This window comes from Corylus avellana, chromosome 8 (genome assembly GCF_965113065.1).
Source record: "Corylus avellana chromosome 8, dhCorAvel1.hap1.2, whole genome shotgun sequence".
In the NCBI taxonomy this organism is placed as follows: domain Eukaryota; kingdom Viridiplantae; phylum Streptophyta; class Magnoliopsida; order Fagales; family Betulaceae; genus Corylus; species Corylus avellana.
Window position 1 is genome coordinate 6,933,167 of NC_142497.1, and position 14,970 is coordinate 6,948,136.

A 14,970-nucleotide genomic window follows, 5' to 3' on the forward strand; every position below is an offset into this window, starting at 1 on the left:
AAAAAAACACCAAAAAGGGGTGGCCGTTTCCATATCAGCGTCCTTAATTTCTTCTTCTTCTTCTTCTTTTTTTTTTCTGTTTTTTTTTGTTAAATGGTTATTTTTATATATTTTTAATAACTTAAAGGATATTTTGGGGAAAAATGCAAAATTATTCAATTTGACACACGATTATAGTATGTGGGGCCTCTATGTCCTTTTTTAAAGTTTTATGGCATAATTACTAAATATGTGATAGTTCAAGAGGCTAAAATATGTTTTTCCTGAATTATTTATATGATCCCTCATGATTCTTGCACTTGTATCAAATTGATCTTTAGGATACTATATAAAAATATATCTTAAATATTCATGGGAAAAGTTATGTATAAAGTTGGTTATGACTAATGTAGATGCATATACGCGCATGCATCTAACGGTTTTTGTCAAGCCGTCGATGGACACATAACATAGATGATACCTCATAATGTTGTAAAAAATTGCCTTTAACCTACCCCCACCCCCCCAAAAAAAAAAAAAGGCCGTCACCAAATGAGGAAGATGATCACCTCTAGTTCAAATAAACTGGAAAATATCCAATTAGTTATAGGGGAAGAATATTTTTGTCTTTTTTACTTTTTGATTGGACAAAAATACCTATATGTTATTACTATTTGGATATTCTCCAATCTATTTGAATTGGAGAGAATCCGAATAAACCAAATGAAGGGTTGTTGACTTGTGAGAGGCGACCCTGAAAGGAAGGTAAATTAGTGATACTAATTCCCTCCCCCCTCTTGTGCGGACATAAAAAAAAAAAAAAAAAAAAAAAAAAAAAAAAAAAAAAAATAGTGATACTAATTATAAATGGATTCCTAATATTCTAGATCTTTAAGGAAACTCTACTTTGTGTAGCTTCTTTCCTAGCCATTATTTAATTAATTGACTCCTCAATTACATTCAATCGTATGTGTTGAAACACTAATTAATTAACACCTTAATTAGATCAATTCTTGAGACTCTTTAATTAGTCCTTAATAAAATATTGGCTAAAGTCTACTTATCCCCTTCAAACTACCACCTCAATGACAATCTACCCCCAAAACTATCAATAACGACAATTTTTCCCTCAAACTACTAAAACAATGACAATGTACCCTCCTCCAATGTTAGAAAAATGACAAAATTACTTCTATATAATTTTTAATAAGACAAAAATACCCATAAAATTTTGAAAAAATAAATAAATTTTAGTATTTTTGTTTTTATTTTAGTAAGGATAATTTTATCATTTTGTTTAAATTTGGGGTATATTGTCATTGTGTTGATAGTTTGGAGGGTAAATGATCGCAATTGATAGTTTGGGGATAGATTGTTATTGGGGTGGTAGTTTGAAGATGTTAAATGGACTTTACCCTAAAATATTCAATGGCAAAGAAAGTTGACTCATTTATTTATTTATTTATTTATTTATTTTTTCAAAACCCTAATCAGCCACGCCATCTACTCCTCGGTAAGGGTGAAAAGGTGGGCGGTCAGCTAACCGCCTAGGCGGTTACTGTTAGGTTTGAAAAAACAGCTAACCGCTAACTGCCTTTATGCATATTATATATTATATATTATATTTTTATATATAAAAATGTAGAAATGATGTCGTATGTAGGAGAGTATTATCATATTACCATAAAAATGATGTCCTTTTTTTTTTATATATAATTTTTTTAAAAAAAAAAATTCTTTAAAAAACAGTTAACAGTTATTAGTATTATTAACCGCTTTAACCACATAGGCGGCTAGTAAATTTTACTAACCACCTTTTCACTCCTACTCCTTGGGAGAAAACCCATGTAATATTGGCTAGCCATCCCTATGATGGATAGGGTACATATTTAAATAGCTTGAGTATGTTTCTAAGAGAAAAATAAAAGGTAGTTTCAATGGGCTTTGTACTCCTGTTATCTCATAACTAGCTCAAAGTTGTCATTAATTATATTTTATTTTACTAAAGAAAATATAATTGCACTCTAGGATTTATTTAATTAATTATGTAAAAGCTTTATGACTACTAAATATTGCATTTGACTCTTTCATGAAATATTCGTAGAGAATTAAAGTCAAATTAATTTACTGTCACTTTATTCCAGTTAGGTTTTAGTGTTGGCGAATTCAGTATTAAACACATGCTAAGTAGGTTTTGGTTTTGGGCTAAGTCGATGTCAAGTGTGGTTCAAGAAAAAGGTTTAAGAGAAGGTTCGAATTGAAGCATAGATCGAAGGCTTCGATCAAAACTCATTCGATTAAACCAATGCATCATGTTCCCATATATACACATGAGGGGGTTGATCACAAGTTCGATCGAAGTGGTGCAGCAGCCCACATTCAAATTCATGAGAGGTTCGATCGCAAGGTCGATCACATTTCATTCAATTGAAGATGTGTATCATTGTTCCATACTTAAACCCAAGAGCCTTGATCGTTATTTCGATCATACTTCATCCGATCAAATTGATGTTATCACTTGAAACCCAAAAGTTCATTCGATCAAACTTGATATTCATTCAGTTGACCCAACCACTAGCAGTTTTAATTATTAATCAAAAGTATCTCCACTTCCTTAATCAAGATAGATAATCATAATTGATACGATGTAGTCTTGTAAGATGAAATGCTCAATTTAATCACCAACTACAAACTAATATTTATAAGTTACAAGAAACTTCTGATATAGATCTTCTTTATATTAATCTTGTTAATACACGTACATACCATGTACATTCCTCTAATGAATATATATGCATTAATGCTCCAATGCTGCTCAAGTAATTCTCCGAAAATAAAACAGTACTTTTATTAAATAAATATGTCTTACAAATTGGTTGTTAGGGCGCCATCCCTAACACTTTTTATTATTTCTTGAAAGCGAGAAGATCCGTGTAGTACTTGGTGATCCATCCTTTCATTATCTTAACCTCCTCCTTTCGCTGCATCACCAACCACTCTGGATCACTTTGATTTTCCCAATGCAAATCCAAGCAATGAGATCCTGAAAATATAAAATCCATCATCCTACGATTTTTTTTTTCTTTCTAATTAGTACCCTTTCAAAAAAAAAAAAAAAAAAAAAAGAACAGTGGAGCATACAAACCGTTAACAGTATAGACTGCGACAACAGTACGTGATATGTTTTCAAGCACCCTGGAATCAGAAATAGAAAAGCTATTAATTAAACTTAATTAAGGAGTTTTTTGTGTTAGTAATTAATTAACATTTATCTGCTTAATTACCCGCCGCTACTGTAAGGATCTCTAAGCCCATTTGAGAATATAATGTTACTTCCAAACCTATGGAGAATCAATTTTATATCCTGCAATTTTCCATTAAAAAAAAAAAAAGAAGAATTAATTCAAAATGTTTGTTTTAATATTTCAAGTTTTTTTTTTTTTTTTTTCTGAAAATATATGTGAAAATACATACATGGCCTCCGTAGTAAGTAGTGACCCAATGAGGGCGAGGGGGGACACCATACAAGCTCCTGCACATCTCAATATAGCTGCTCAGGACAAAAGGATCCGGTGGGAACATAGAATCGTTGCCAATTCCTATGGGTATCACCATCTCACTACATGTCTAAAATGCAGTCATAAAGGACAATTAGGACACTTTTTCAATGGTCATATCAAATTTAATTCATGCAAAATGATGGAAATATATAAATCAAGTAAATTTTATTGATATATAAAATTGTACCTGCCATCTCCATCCCACAGTTGTTTCAGATATATTTTTGGGTCCATTAACATAGCATGATTGATTTCCTCTATAAGCAACCACACCTGCAAAGATTTTGGTGAGAATATCGGATCCAAAGGGAGCTCCATCAATGCCACCACAGACAATGGTGACGGGATATCTTGGAGGATGATTATATTGGGCTGCACTCGCATATATCGTCTCCAAATAATCCTTCAACTCAAGAGATTTGTTTAGGGGACTGAAACAGAAACAATATTGGTGTCATCACAAAATTGTTATTATTAATTATTATTAGTTATTATTTTCAGTTTTGTTGATAATTACAAATTAAGGCTATGTTTATATACTTGCAAGTCTTGAATGTCTTGCTAAGGATTGAAAGACCATCAGGTTTAGATGCAACTTCATCGATTTCCGACCATGACTTTTTTATGGTTTGATAGCAACTTTCACTAGCTTCCTGCACCGTATCCAAACCATATCTTTTTAAGGCATTAAAATAAAAAGAGTAGATTACTGCCATATAACGTGACAATCAAAATCAACTATTTAGTAGACTACTTGCACAGTTTCAAAATGAGCTCCATCAAGTTGTACAGCAGTTGTACGTATAGTATACCGGTCTACTCAAATATTGAAAAGGAAGAGGAAGAAAAAGAAAGTATTCAAATTATATATATTACCCTAAAATCCTTGGTGACAATCGAATAATATCCATCTTGGGGAGTGATGTCATCAAAGTAAAGGATTGGAGCTGACGAGGCCAAAGCTCCAATGGCAACATGAGGATATTTTAGCCGAAACCATGAAGCTAGCACTGACCGCCAATGAATATATACAAAATTAATAATTTACAATCTATCAAATTAAAGAATATATATATATATATATATATAGCAATAATTTGTCACGTACTTCCCCCATATGATCCTCCAATAACAATTACTGGGGAATATTTTGCATGTAATCTTTTCTTTAAATGAATGATGATTTCTGCATAATCTGCTATCGCTTGGGCTGAGTTGAAGTACCCCAGAGTGCTTGCGTTTCTAAGCGCTTCTTCCCTTGATCCGAATGGTATTGACTTTCCATAATATCGGTGCTGATATGATGAAAATAATCATAGATTTTGAATACATGATTTCAGTAAAACAAGCATATTATATTATCAAAATTCCATTAATACCTCTATATATAGTATGAGAGCCTTAAACTTGACCGCGTTATCAGTCAGAAATCCGACAAAAGCCAGATCACCATCCAACGGGGCTTCTGCACCAAAATAAGCAAAAATTGGGGCGCTACTATTTGCTCCACCCCAATACTTGGAGTTGATAACATATCTTTGCTGAAAAGTGGTGTAGCTTTCAGGTCTGTAGTTGAAGTGATCGAGCGTTTGATCAAAGTAAAATGTTTGCAAGTCATCTGAGAGGTTAGCCGGTGCAGATGCTGTTTCAGGATCTTGTAGAATTGTTCCTCCAATTGGATTCAGCCTAGGAATATTGTATAGTGTTGGAGAGACAGAGGGTGAGAAAATAAGACAGAGGAAAGGAAGCCATTGCAAATAAATTGTTGGAGAGATCATGTTAATGTCAATGAACTGATCAGAGTACAAGGTTTTTGAGATTACATAGCATGTCTTTATATATAGAAAAGAAAATTGCTTATCTGACCCTTGAGGTTTGTAGTTATATCAAATTGATTCTTGGGGTAAAAAAAAATATCTTGAAGATTACAGGAGTTATCTATCCAAAATGGTCCCTGCTGTCGGCCAACCTGTTATGACCGAGATGACCGAAACCATTAGGTGCACGTATAAATCCACGTCACTACAAATGGCCGATTGACAAATAGGATAGACTATCGATGACTTATGCAATTTACATTAAATAGTATGCGAACCCTACAATATTTCACATCCTTGGACCAAGACTACTAAAGAGCTTCTAGAAGAGTAGGCATGGCATGAGAAAAAAATAATGTTCATGTCAGTTTCAGAATTGAGTAAACGCACGCTATAAAAGATGGGATAATTAACGTGCGGGACCAATTTAGAGTCGAAAAGTCCTCACCAAAAAAGAGATGATGAAGATTCCAGGAAACATTCAACTCCACATACAATAATTCAAACAAATATAAATAATTAAGGCCTGACATGGGGAATATATATTAAGAACAAAACATTCAACATATATTAGTCAAATTCATAGACAAATAGACAAATAATGCAATTAAGTCCACATCCATGCATGTTGTGATCCACATCCATTCATTACTTTTTGGTGTTTTGTTTCTTATAAATGCTTTTTGTGGAAGAGATCGATCCCCTCTTTTTTGGGGGGGGGCTGATCTATCAAGAAGACGACAATTTGTCTTGTACATTTTTGTTAATAAAAAAATAAAAATAAAAAGGAAGCGACTGCCGTTTCATTAAAGGATAGAAGACTCGTAAAGGAAGCAAAGGCTAAAAATTTATTTGTGCATAACTCAGCCCAAGCGATATGCAAATGATGATTTCAGGCTTGCTTAGAAAAAGAATTTTTAGCAAGCGATCGTTTGGGCTATCGTAAAGCGATCTGCATAAGCGATTTCAGGCTTGCTTGGCCCATAGGCTGAGTTGAAGTGCCCCAGAGGCTAAAAATGATGATTTCAGGCTTGCTTAGAATCCGAAAATTTATTTGTGATTAAATTTATACTAACTTTAACAACAAATTCTCTTTCGATGTACACCATTTAATAGTATGTTAGAAATTCATCTTCAACTTTGTTGTAAAGCCTAGCATTGATAGTATTCATGGCTAAAAATGTTTGTTCTGTAGTTGCAATAGAAATGTGAAGAAGACTACATACAAGTACAACAACACAAAAAACAAGTTAGTAGATATTTAATCTTTGGGTAATTACCAACCATGTGACACAATTCATAAATATTTGTCAATTCTCGAAATCTGAATCTTTAACTATGATATGCTTATAATGGCACTACAAAAAAAATGGATAGTTTCTAATGTGGTAAACAGTAACCCAACTTTTGCCACGTCAGCAATTATTGACGTGCCAAAAGTGGCACGTCAATAATTATTTTATTGACGTGTTAAATGTGCCACGTCAATATTTAGTGACATGGCACATTCCACATGTCAAGAAATAACGACGTGTCAAATATTGACACGTTGCTAAATTTAAATTCAATTTAATTTTTAAAAATTTTATTTAAATAATTTAATAAAGTGACGTGGTAAAGTATTACACGTCAATATTTATTGACATGTTATTTTCACACATCAATATTTATTGATGTGCCAAATATTGACATGTTGCTTTAACACGGCAATAACTTATTGACATGCCAATCCGCCACGTCAGTAAATATTGACATGTCATTTTGATACGTCAATATTTATTGACATGTCATTCTTTCACACGTTAAAATTTAATAATAAAAATTATGTATTAAAAAAAATAACGATTAATATAAATTAATAACAAAAATTTGATAAGAAAAGTTCTAATAAAAATTAACGATTAATAACAATTGGACATGCATGCAGATATTTAAATATCTTCCAACTGATATAAAATAGTGCAAAGTGTTTATAAACATTTAAAATGCACATTAAATTTAATCTAGATTTCCTCCATATTGTCCCATCGCGCCTTAATTTCTTCTCTTCTTCTTTTTTTTTTCCCCTCTCCCTCTTCGCTAGTACATGTTTTCTTCTCTCCCGCCCAGTTCCCACGCACAGTGCCTCTCCCTCCCCCATTTTTCCTTTATTTTCTTCTCCCTTAGCTCTGGCCGGTCTAGCTCTTTCTCTCCCTCACTCTTCCTCAGCTCCCTCATCTCCCGCTCTCTCTCTCTCATCTCTCTCAACTTGGAACCAGCAGCACTCTCTCTCTCAAGCTCACTCTCCATCTCCAGTCGGCCAGCTCCGATCCATCTCATCGTCGCCATCTCCGATGGTTCTCTGGCCTCAATTTCTCCTGCCATCTACTCTCTCCAAGTATATATATATATTATTTGTTTATTTATATTGTTTTGTTTTATATGTTTTATATTCTGTTGTTTTATCAATTTTATGTTTTATTTTGTCATGAATCCGCATGATGTTTTGTTAATGCATTGGATTGAGTACTTGTGAGCAAGTAATTAATTTGTTAGCTAGTTTTATTTTTTTGTATGGTATATCTATTAATTATTGTTGTATATAAACATGAATGCAAAATGAATATATAATGCTAGGCTCTTGTTTCAAATTAGTTTTTTAAATGTGTTTTGGTTTTAATGTTCATATATATTGTGTTAATGTAAAATATATATATATATATATATATATATATATATATATAACCTAGCCAAATTTATTGTATTTAGGGTCTCCATATATAACGAACCCAGGTAGATGTTATATTTACTCAAAATAGAAAATAGAAACACCTAATTAATTTAAATTAAAAGAAAATATTCTCAGAGCTAGGTTTTAAACGAACTATTTTTCCTGTTATGATTTGGTTCATGCCATCTGCCCTTTAATCTTTAAGAAAATATTGTTTATTTGAAGCACATAGAAATATTCCTTTTTGCTACCATGTGGCGTATCCCTTGAATCGGACTAAATACCCAATTATATATTTACATGCATACACTAATTCTCTTTCGTACTTTACAATATTATCTCTTAAATGTTGTGCTAGTTAATTTAATACCTTGATTTGCTAGAAGACAAACAAATTGTGCACATTCAAGCTAGGACCAACAGGAAAAACAATTTTTTTTTTTTTTTTTTTTTTTTTTAAAAAAAAAAAGAGATGGACCCCAGACGGACATTTAAAAAATTTAGCTCCTCTTTTATGCTATTGCTAGAAAGTAATTCTATATCTTTACTTTTTAATTAACACTAATCAAATCTCATTGCCATGTTGATTTATCCTAATGCCTAAAATAATATGATCACAAAGAAAGCAAAGTGGGTATTTTTATTCACTACATACATTAATTATCTCTTCCAATGTTCTTTAATTAATTTATAATCATATGAAACTATATTATAAACTGGGTTTGCTGTAAACACGTGCAGATATAAGATTAATGCTATACATCATCATTTTAATTCTCTGTCGAGTTCACGAACCAATAATTCACTTTTTGTGGGAGGCAGCTTAATTACTTTCAATATTTTTTTATTCATTTTTTACAAAAAAAAATATATATATATAAATAAATAAAGAAGATTGAAATGCTGGTATTTTTCAACATAGTAGGAAGAAGCATTGTAAATTATTAAAAGTGTATCCTTTTATGGAAAAATAAAAAGCTTTGCAAATAGCAAACTGAACTCTTAAAAATTAAAAAGTAGCAACAATGTTGACGGGATGGGTCACTTATTATTTGTATATATAGAAAAACCTTAAACCAAAAAAAAAAAAAACTAATTCAAATATATAAAATAACCTAGTTAGAATTATTTTGTTATTTTGTTTAGGGTCCCACCAAAAATGCATTTAAATTTGGATTGAGTATTTTTTTTTTTTTGGTTTTTCAAGATTAGATTATGTAAATGTTATATATATATATTACTGTCTATATATAATGCTATATATAGGTTTATAATTTTTTTAAGTCTTAAATATTTGTTCCTAATATACGTAGAGAAAAATGAACAAGAGTTAGATGACAAAGTCTAGGGGTACGAGGGAATACAGAGACGGGTGTAGATTATTCGTGGAGTTTGCAGTTAGTAACTGTAGAACTCCTGATGGATTCATCTATTGCCCTTGTAAGATTTGTCGAAATAATCGGCGTTACCGGCCATGTTTCGTATTCGACCACTTGATAGGGGGTAAAGGAATAATGCTGGAATACACACTCTGATACTATCACGGTGAAAAGCATGTAAAGGGTACTGGTACAAGCTCTAATTCAAATTGTCCGGCCGTAGATGCAAGTGCAAGCGAAAATCAAGGTGGAGACATGCACGCAATGAATTAGTATTCAATTCAAAATAACTTAAATCGGTAATTTTTAATCTATTAGGTATCGATCCAGATGGAAACACTATTCTTGACTCGCACAGGTTGTTGGGGATCCCCACCGGCAAACAGATAGTACTTGAGTACAATGCTTCATGGTAGCCCGTCGGATTTAGCGCCATGAGGTTTAGACGAATGACCGGTAAGGTTATAAGGAGCGAAAATTATGTCAGAATACCAAACAACTGGACGAAGGTATCGAAACGTACCAATAATGATATATGGGATGCCTTGATGGTATATGTATTTTATTATGTCAAACACTCCTAATGTATGTATATATACGCTCTAAGTTGTACATATATATGTGTGTTTATATGTATATACATATACACATATATTTTTGGTTTTTTTAATTTATCAATTTTGAACTTGTGCAAGTAGACTTTTTCGTCCTACCCGAGTGCAACTTGGTTGCCGTAAAGAAGCACTCGTTCCATGATATGGCACCAAGCTGAAGACTTGGAGGCACGATTTAAAAAAAGTTCTTGCCATGACAACAGACGATACTCCAGTCACCGTACCGGCGAGAGTGGGGCAAGAAAGGCTTGCCAAGTACAACGCCGTCGACTTAACCATCTTGTTGGATAAATGGTGTAGCCAGAAGAACAAGGTAAGTCATGAGTTATACTATAATTTTTTATAGTTTCATTAATTGTAATTGTGTTAGTATTAACATATTAAGAATGTCAATTGTGTAAGAGTATGCGGCGTATATGAAGAGCTTGCGAGTATTGAACAATACGTCTCATTGCACTGGGTCAAAGAGCTACGCCAAGGTGACATATGAAGAGGTATGTGTGTAATTTACCCTATACTTATAAATATAAACATTTGATATATATATATATAAACATATCTGTATGTTCTATTTTTTCGGTAGACCATACGTGTGGGCACTTCTCCTACTCGTACACAGGCTTACATCCGCACACACAAGAAGAAAGATGGTCGATATCCGAATGACATAGTCAAGGAGAGATGTGTATTACTTATATATGTGATAATTTATTTGTGATTAACAGTTGTATGACCCATTGACCCAATAATTAATGTAATATACAGGAGAGGATGGAGGAGCTTATACCCACTGACCCTACAGCATCGTCAAGGGTGACAGAGGGGATGGTCAGGTGGACGCCAAACGACGCGTACACCCAGGTGCTTAGAAATAAGCCTGAGTACGCTAGTAGGGTTCGATAGGCTGGACTAAATATTATGCCTGTGCGGGGCTACATACACTCATACTATACACCATTACAGGCATAGTCACAAAACACCAGGCACTCCACTGTCTCACAAGAACTTCTTGACAGTGCGCTTAAGGCGGAGAGGGCAAAGCACAAGGCAGAGATGGATGCCTTGTTGGCCACAGAGCGGGAGCAGACAGCTGTACGGATAGCTCAGCAAGTGGCAGAGCAGATGGCTATGAAAGATACGCACTTAGCTAAAAAGGAGGCTCAAATGGTGGCAATGTTTGAGGCCCATTTTCGCTAGCTCGAGGAAATGATGCGGTCGAGCTCTGGGCCCGAAGTGACTCAATACAAGGGAGTGCCAGAGAGAGCTTCCCCACCCTTTGTGATTGTGAGATCGTCGGTCGATAATGGATCAGGTAATGACATTTTTTAATGGTCAATGTAATTTTAGAACTGAATTTAGAGTTTGGATATGTTATAGTCATTCTCATTAATTATGTTGCAAATCCTGTTGAATTTGGTTTATATCATGGTTGGTTTGATGGTGGATGTGGGTTAGAACTTTGCATTTGAAGTATTTGGTATTATGAGATAGACCACTATGGTCCTTGTAACATATTGTTTGGTGCATTTGATTTGATCACGAAAATATGTTGGGGTGTAGATATAAATCTGAATTTGTTGAGTATGATGACCTTTGTTTACATAGTGACGTTGCTCAATGATTAAGACTTGATAATATTTTAGAATGTTGCTTGGTGATTGTTTGTTTCATCATTTGCAGCTAGTAGCAATCATGGAGAGGATGCTATTGATATCGACGATAACTTGGATTGAAGAAATTCGGTTGGCCATTCGCACTTAGTGTACATAAGTTATTTTGTTGATGTAATTGTATTTGTGATAGTTTTCTTGATGTACGTGTATATATATATATATATATATATATATATATATATGATAACAGAGATAGTTTTATTGGTGTATAGTTTTTGTGGTTGGCCATTCGCACTTGGTATATATGTCTTTATTTGTGTCTTGAAGCTGGTTTTGGTTGATAGTCTGTGATCGACGTTGATGGATATGAATTATGTTATTTGCATGGATCGATGGATATGTATTATTTATTTGCATGTGTTAGAATATATTATTTCTATATTTTATATATATTTCAACAGCATGGATCAATGGATAAATTGTACATCAGGTTAATTATAATCCAAAATTCGGGTACAGCTCCAAAAAAATTCAAAAAAATATGTATTGTGAGGAAAAAACCAAATTTTAAAACTGGCCAATTTTTTTGACGTGTCAAGTTATGACACGTCACAATTTTTTGACGTATCATAACATTTGACACGTTAGAAATTTTCTGACGTGTCAGAAAATGACACTTCACTAATTTTTGACGTGTCAGAAAGTGGCACGTCAGAAAAATTTCCTGACCTGTCATTTTCTAGCACATCAGAAATTTTTTTGACGTGTTAAATCTAGCACATCAAAAAAAATTTTGACGTGACAAATTTAACACGTCATAAAATTTTCTGACGTGTCACTCCTACCACGTCTGAAAAAATTTTGACATGTTAGAAAATAACACTTCAGAAAATTTTTCTGACATGTCAAAAATTATTGACATATTAAAAGTGACGTCAAAAAAATTCTGTTTTTGACATTCAAAAATTTTAATGCTCGACACACGTCAATAAAATTTACTGACATGTCAGATCACCTAACACATCAAAAACTGCTGGTCAAGGAAAAAAACATTTTTTGTAGTGGCTTTTATTCCGAAAAAATTTACTGTCATTTTGATATAAATTAACAATCATTCAACACACGTTATTGTTGATTAAAGCTGCTCTAACAATCAGTCAACACGTTCACACACGGCCAGCTCACTTATGTTCTATTAATTAAGATGCTAGCTAGTGGTTTGCTGAAAGGGACGGCCACTAAGACGTTTAAGATTAGAGTTAACAACTCCATAATTTTTGCATCAAATGGTGAAGGTGTATTGTGTTTAGGCCAAATTTTAATTCGTTGTTTGTCCACTATATACCCAGTAAAATACGTTTGTTTATAGGCCCTGCCATTAAAAGACTTGACGTATGTATTCCAAATACATTTGCAATGTTCAAAAGCTCAAGTAATTCTCAGAAAATAAAACACTTCAATTCTTTTATTAAATAAATATGTCATACACTATATATGTAGACATCCAAAGGCATATGAAAGGCTTTAATTTTCTCAATGTTTATTTCCTCTACCATCTCTGATGAGACTTTAATTCATTATTTCTTGAAAGCGCGAAGATCAATGTAGTACAATTGGTGATCCATCCTTTGATTATCTTAACCTCTTCCTTTCACGGGATCACTTTGCTTTTCTGGAAGTAAATCCAAGCAAACTTGATTTTAAAAGTCATATTATTTTTAAAGTGATACAAAAAGGACATAAAAGTGACTTCCAGAATTACTTATGTAATTATGGTCACTTTCACAATATTGCACATCCTTGGACAAAAGACTTAAAGTAGGCACGCATGCCATGAGGAAAAAAAAAAGAAGAAGAAGAAGCAAACGTACATAGAATGACGATGATATACATGTCTGTTTCAAACTTTAGTGAACGCACGCTATAAAAGTCCTCACAAGAATGCCTTTCTCCTACAAACAGTACCCTCATGCGCCTGCTACCAACTAAACCACATGGAAGAAATGAGATGGAAAATAAGAAAGAGGAAATAAAGCCATTGCAACGAAATTGTTGGACTGTGTTAGAAGATAAAATCTGATCAAGTCAAGCATATCCAAGTAAGGAAACAACCCCCTGATTTCTTCCTCCATGTTTCATAGGATTGCATGTTAATTACTCTCCATCAGCATACCTAGGGCAGCCCCTCAACCCATGATTCACTTCATGATCTATGGGATGTGTTCCCTTGTAAATTACCGAATTTAATGTAGACAAAATGTAGTCTTGTATTTTTTTTTTTAAAAAAAAAAATTAGTCCTTGTGGTTTACCTGATTTATAATTAACTCCTTGTGATATCAAAATGAACTTAAAGGTCCTCAAAGTATGTCAAAAAAATAATTTAGTCCCTTATGTCAAATTCTGTCTACTAATTTAATAGATTCTATTAGTGTGACACTGACTTAAATATAACAAGTATCAAAATTTTATTGGTTCTAACGTTTTATGTTATCATAATATGTTAAGTCAATAAACGGAATTTGACTATAGAGACTAAATTATTTTTTTGGCATACCTTATGGACCTTTGAGTTCATTTTGATACTACAATGAGTTAATTGCAAATCAAGTAAATCACAAGGACTGATTTTGTATTTTTCTAAAAAAAAAACACCAAGGAGTGGTCGAATCTCGCCGTAAAATATCAAGGAGCAATCAGATCTTGCTGCAAATTTTCAAGGGACGGTCAGATCTCGCAGCAAATACCAAGGGGTGGTTGAATCTCGCAACAAAACCACCGATGAATGGTTAGATTTTACCGCAAAATATCAAAAACTGAATTTTATTTTTAATTTTTTTTATTTTTATATGGAGTTGGGTTGGAGATGCAAGTGAAAAAGAGAGATTTGCCGAAAGGTTGATGTCAGTTGGAGAGTAATAAGCAATCTCATGAAATATGGAGGAAATCAAGAGATTGTTGCCTTGTTTGGATATGCTTGACTTGATTGTAGTTCATGGCATTGAACTTAGCACAAGGTTTCTTAGATTACATGGCATGTCATATATATATATAAGAAAAAAAAATTGTTTATCTATCCTTGAGGTTTGTAGTTATTTCAAATTGATTCTTGGGATACACAATTATCTTGAAGATTACTGAAAACACCAAAAAGGGTGACCTTTTCATATTAGCCTCTTTGATTTTTTTTTTTTTTTTTTTTTTTCAAATGGTTTTTTTTATATTATTTTTTTGGGTAAAACTACACTTCAGTCCTTTCAATTATCACTCAATTTTATTTACACTGTACTATCAAACTTT

General features: G+C 33.0%; 1 protein-coding gene across 1 annotated transcript; it reads right to left on the minus strand.

Moving 5' to 3' along the window:
* Positions 1–2,652: 2,652 nt before the first annotated feature.
* On the minus strand, positions 2,653–5,342 carry LOC132163644 (uncharacterized). The gene is made up of 9 exons (XM_088519026.1): positions 4,919–5,342; positions 4,648–4,834; positions 4,416–4,549; positions 4,080–4,192; positions 3,727–3,970; positions 3,454–3,606; positions 3,264–3,343; positions 3,125–3,174; positions 2,653–3,022 (listed from the first exon to the last, which is right to left on the minus strand). The coding sequence occupies exons 1-9, from the start codon at positions 5,315–5,317 to the stop codon at positions 2,886–2,888; spliced, it is 1,497 nt and encodes a 498-aa protein (XP_088375152.1). The 5' UTR covers positions 5,318–5,342; the 3' UTR covers positions 2,653–2,885.
* Between the last annotated feature and the right edge of the window lie 9,628 nt (positions 5,343–14,970).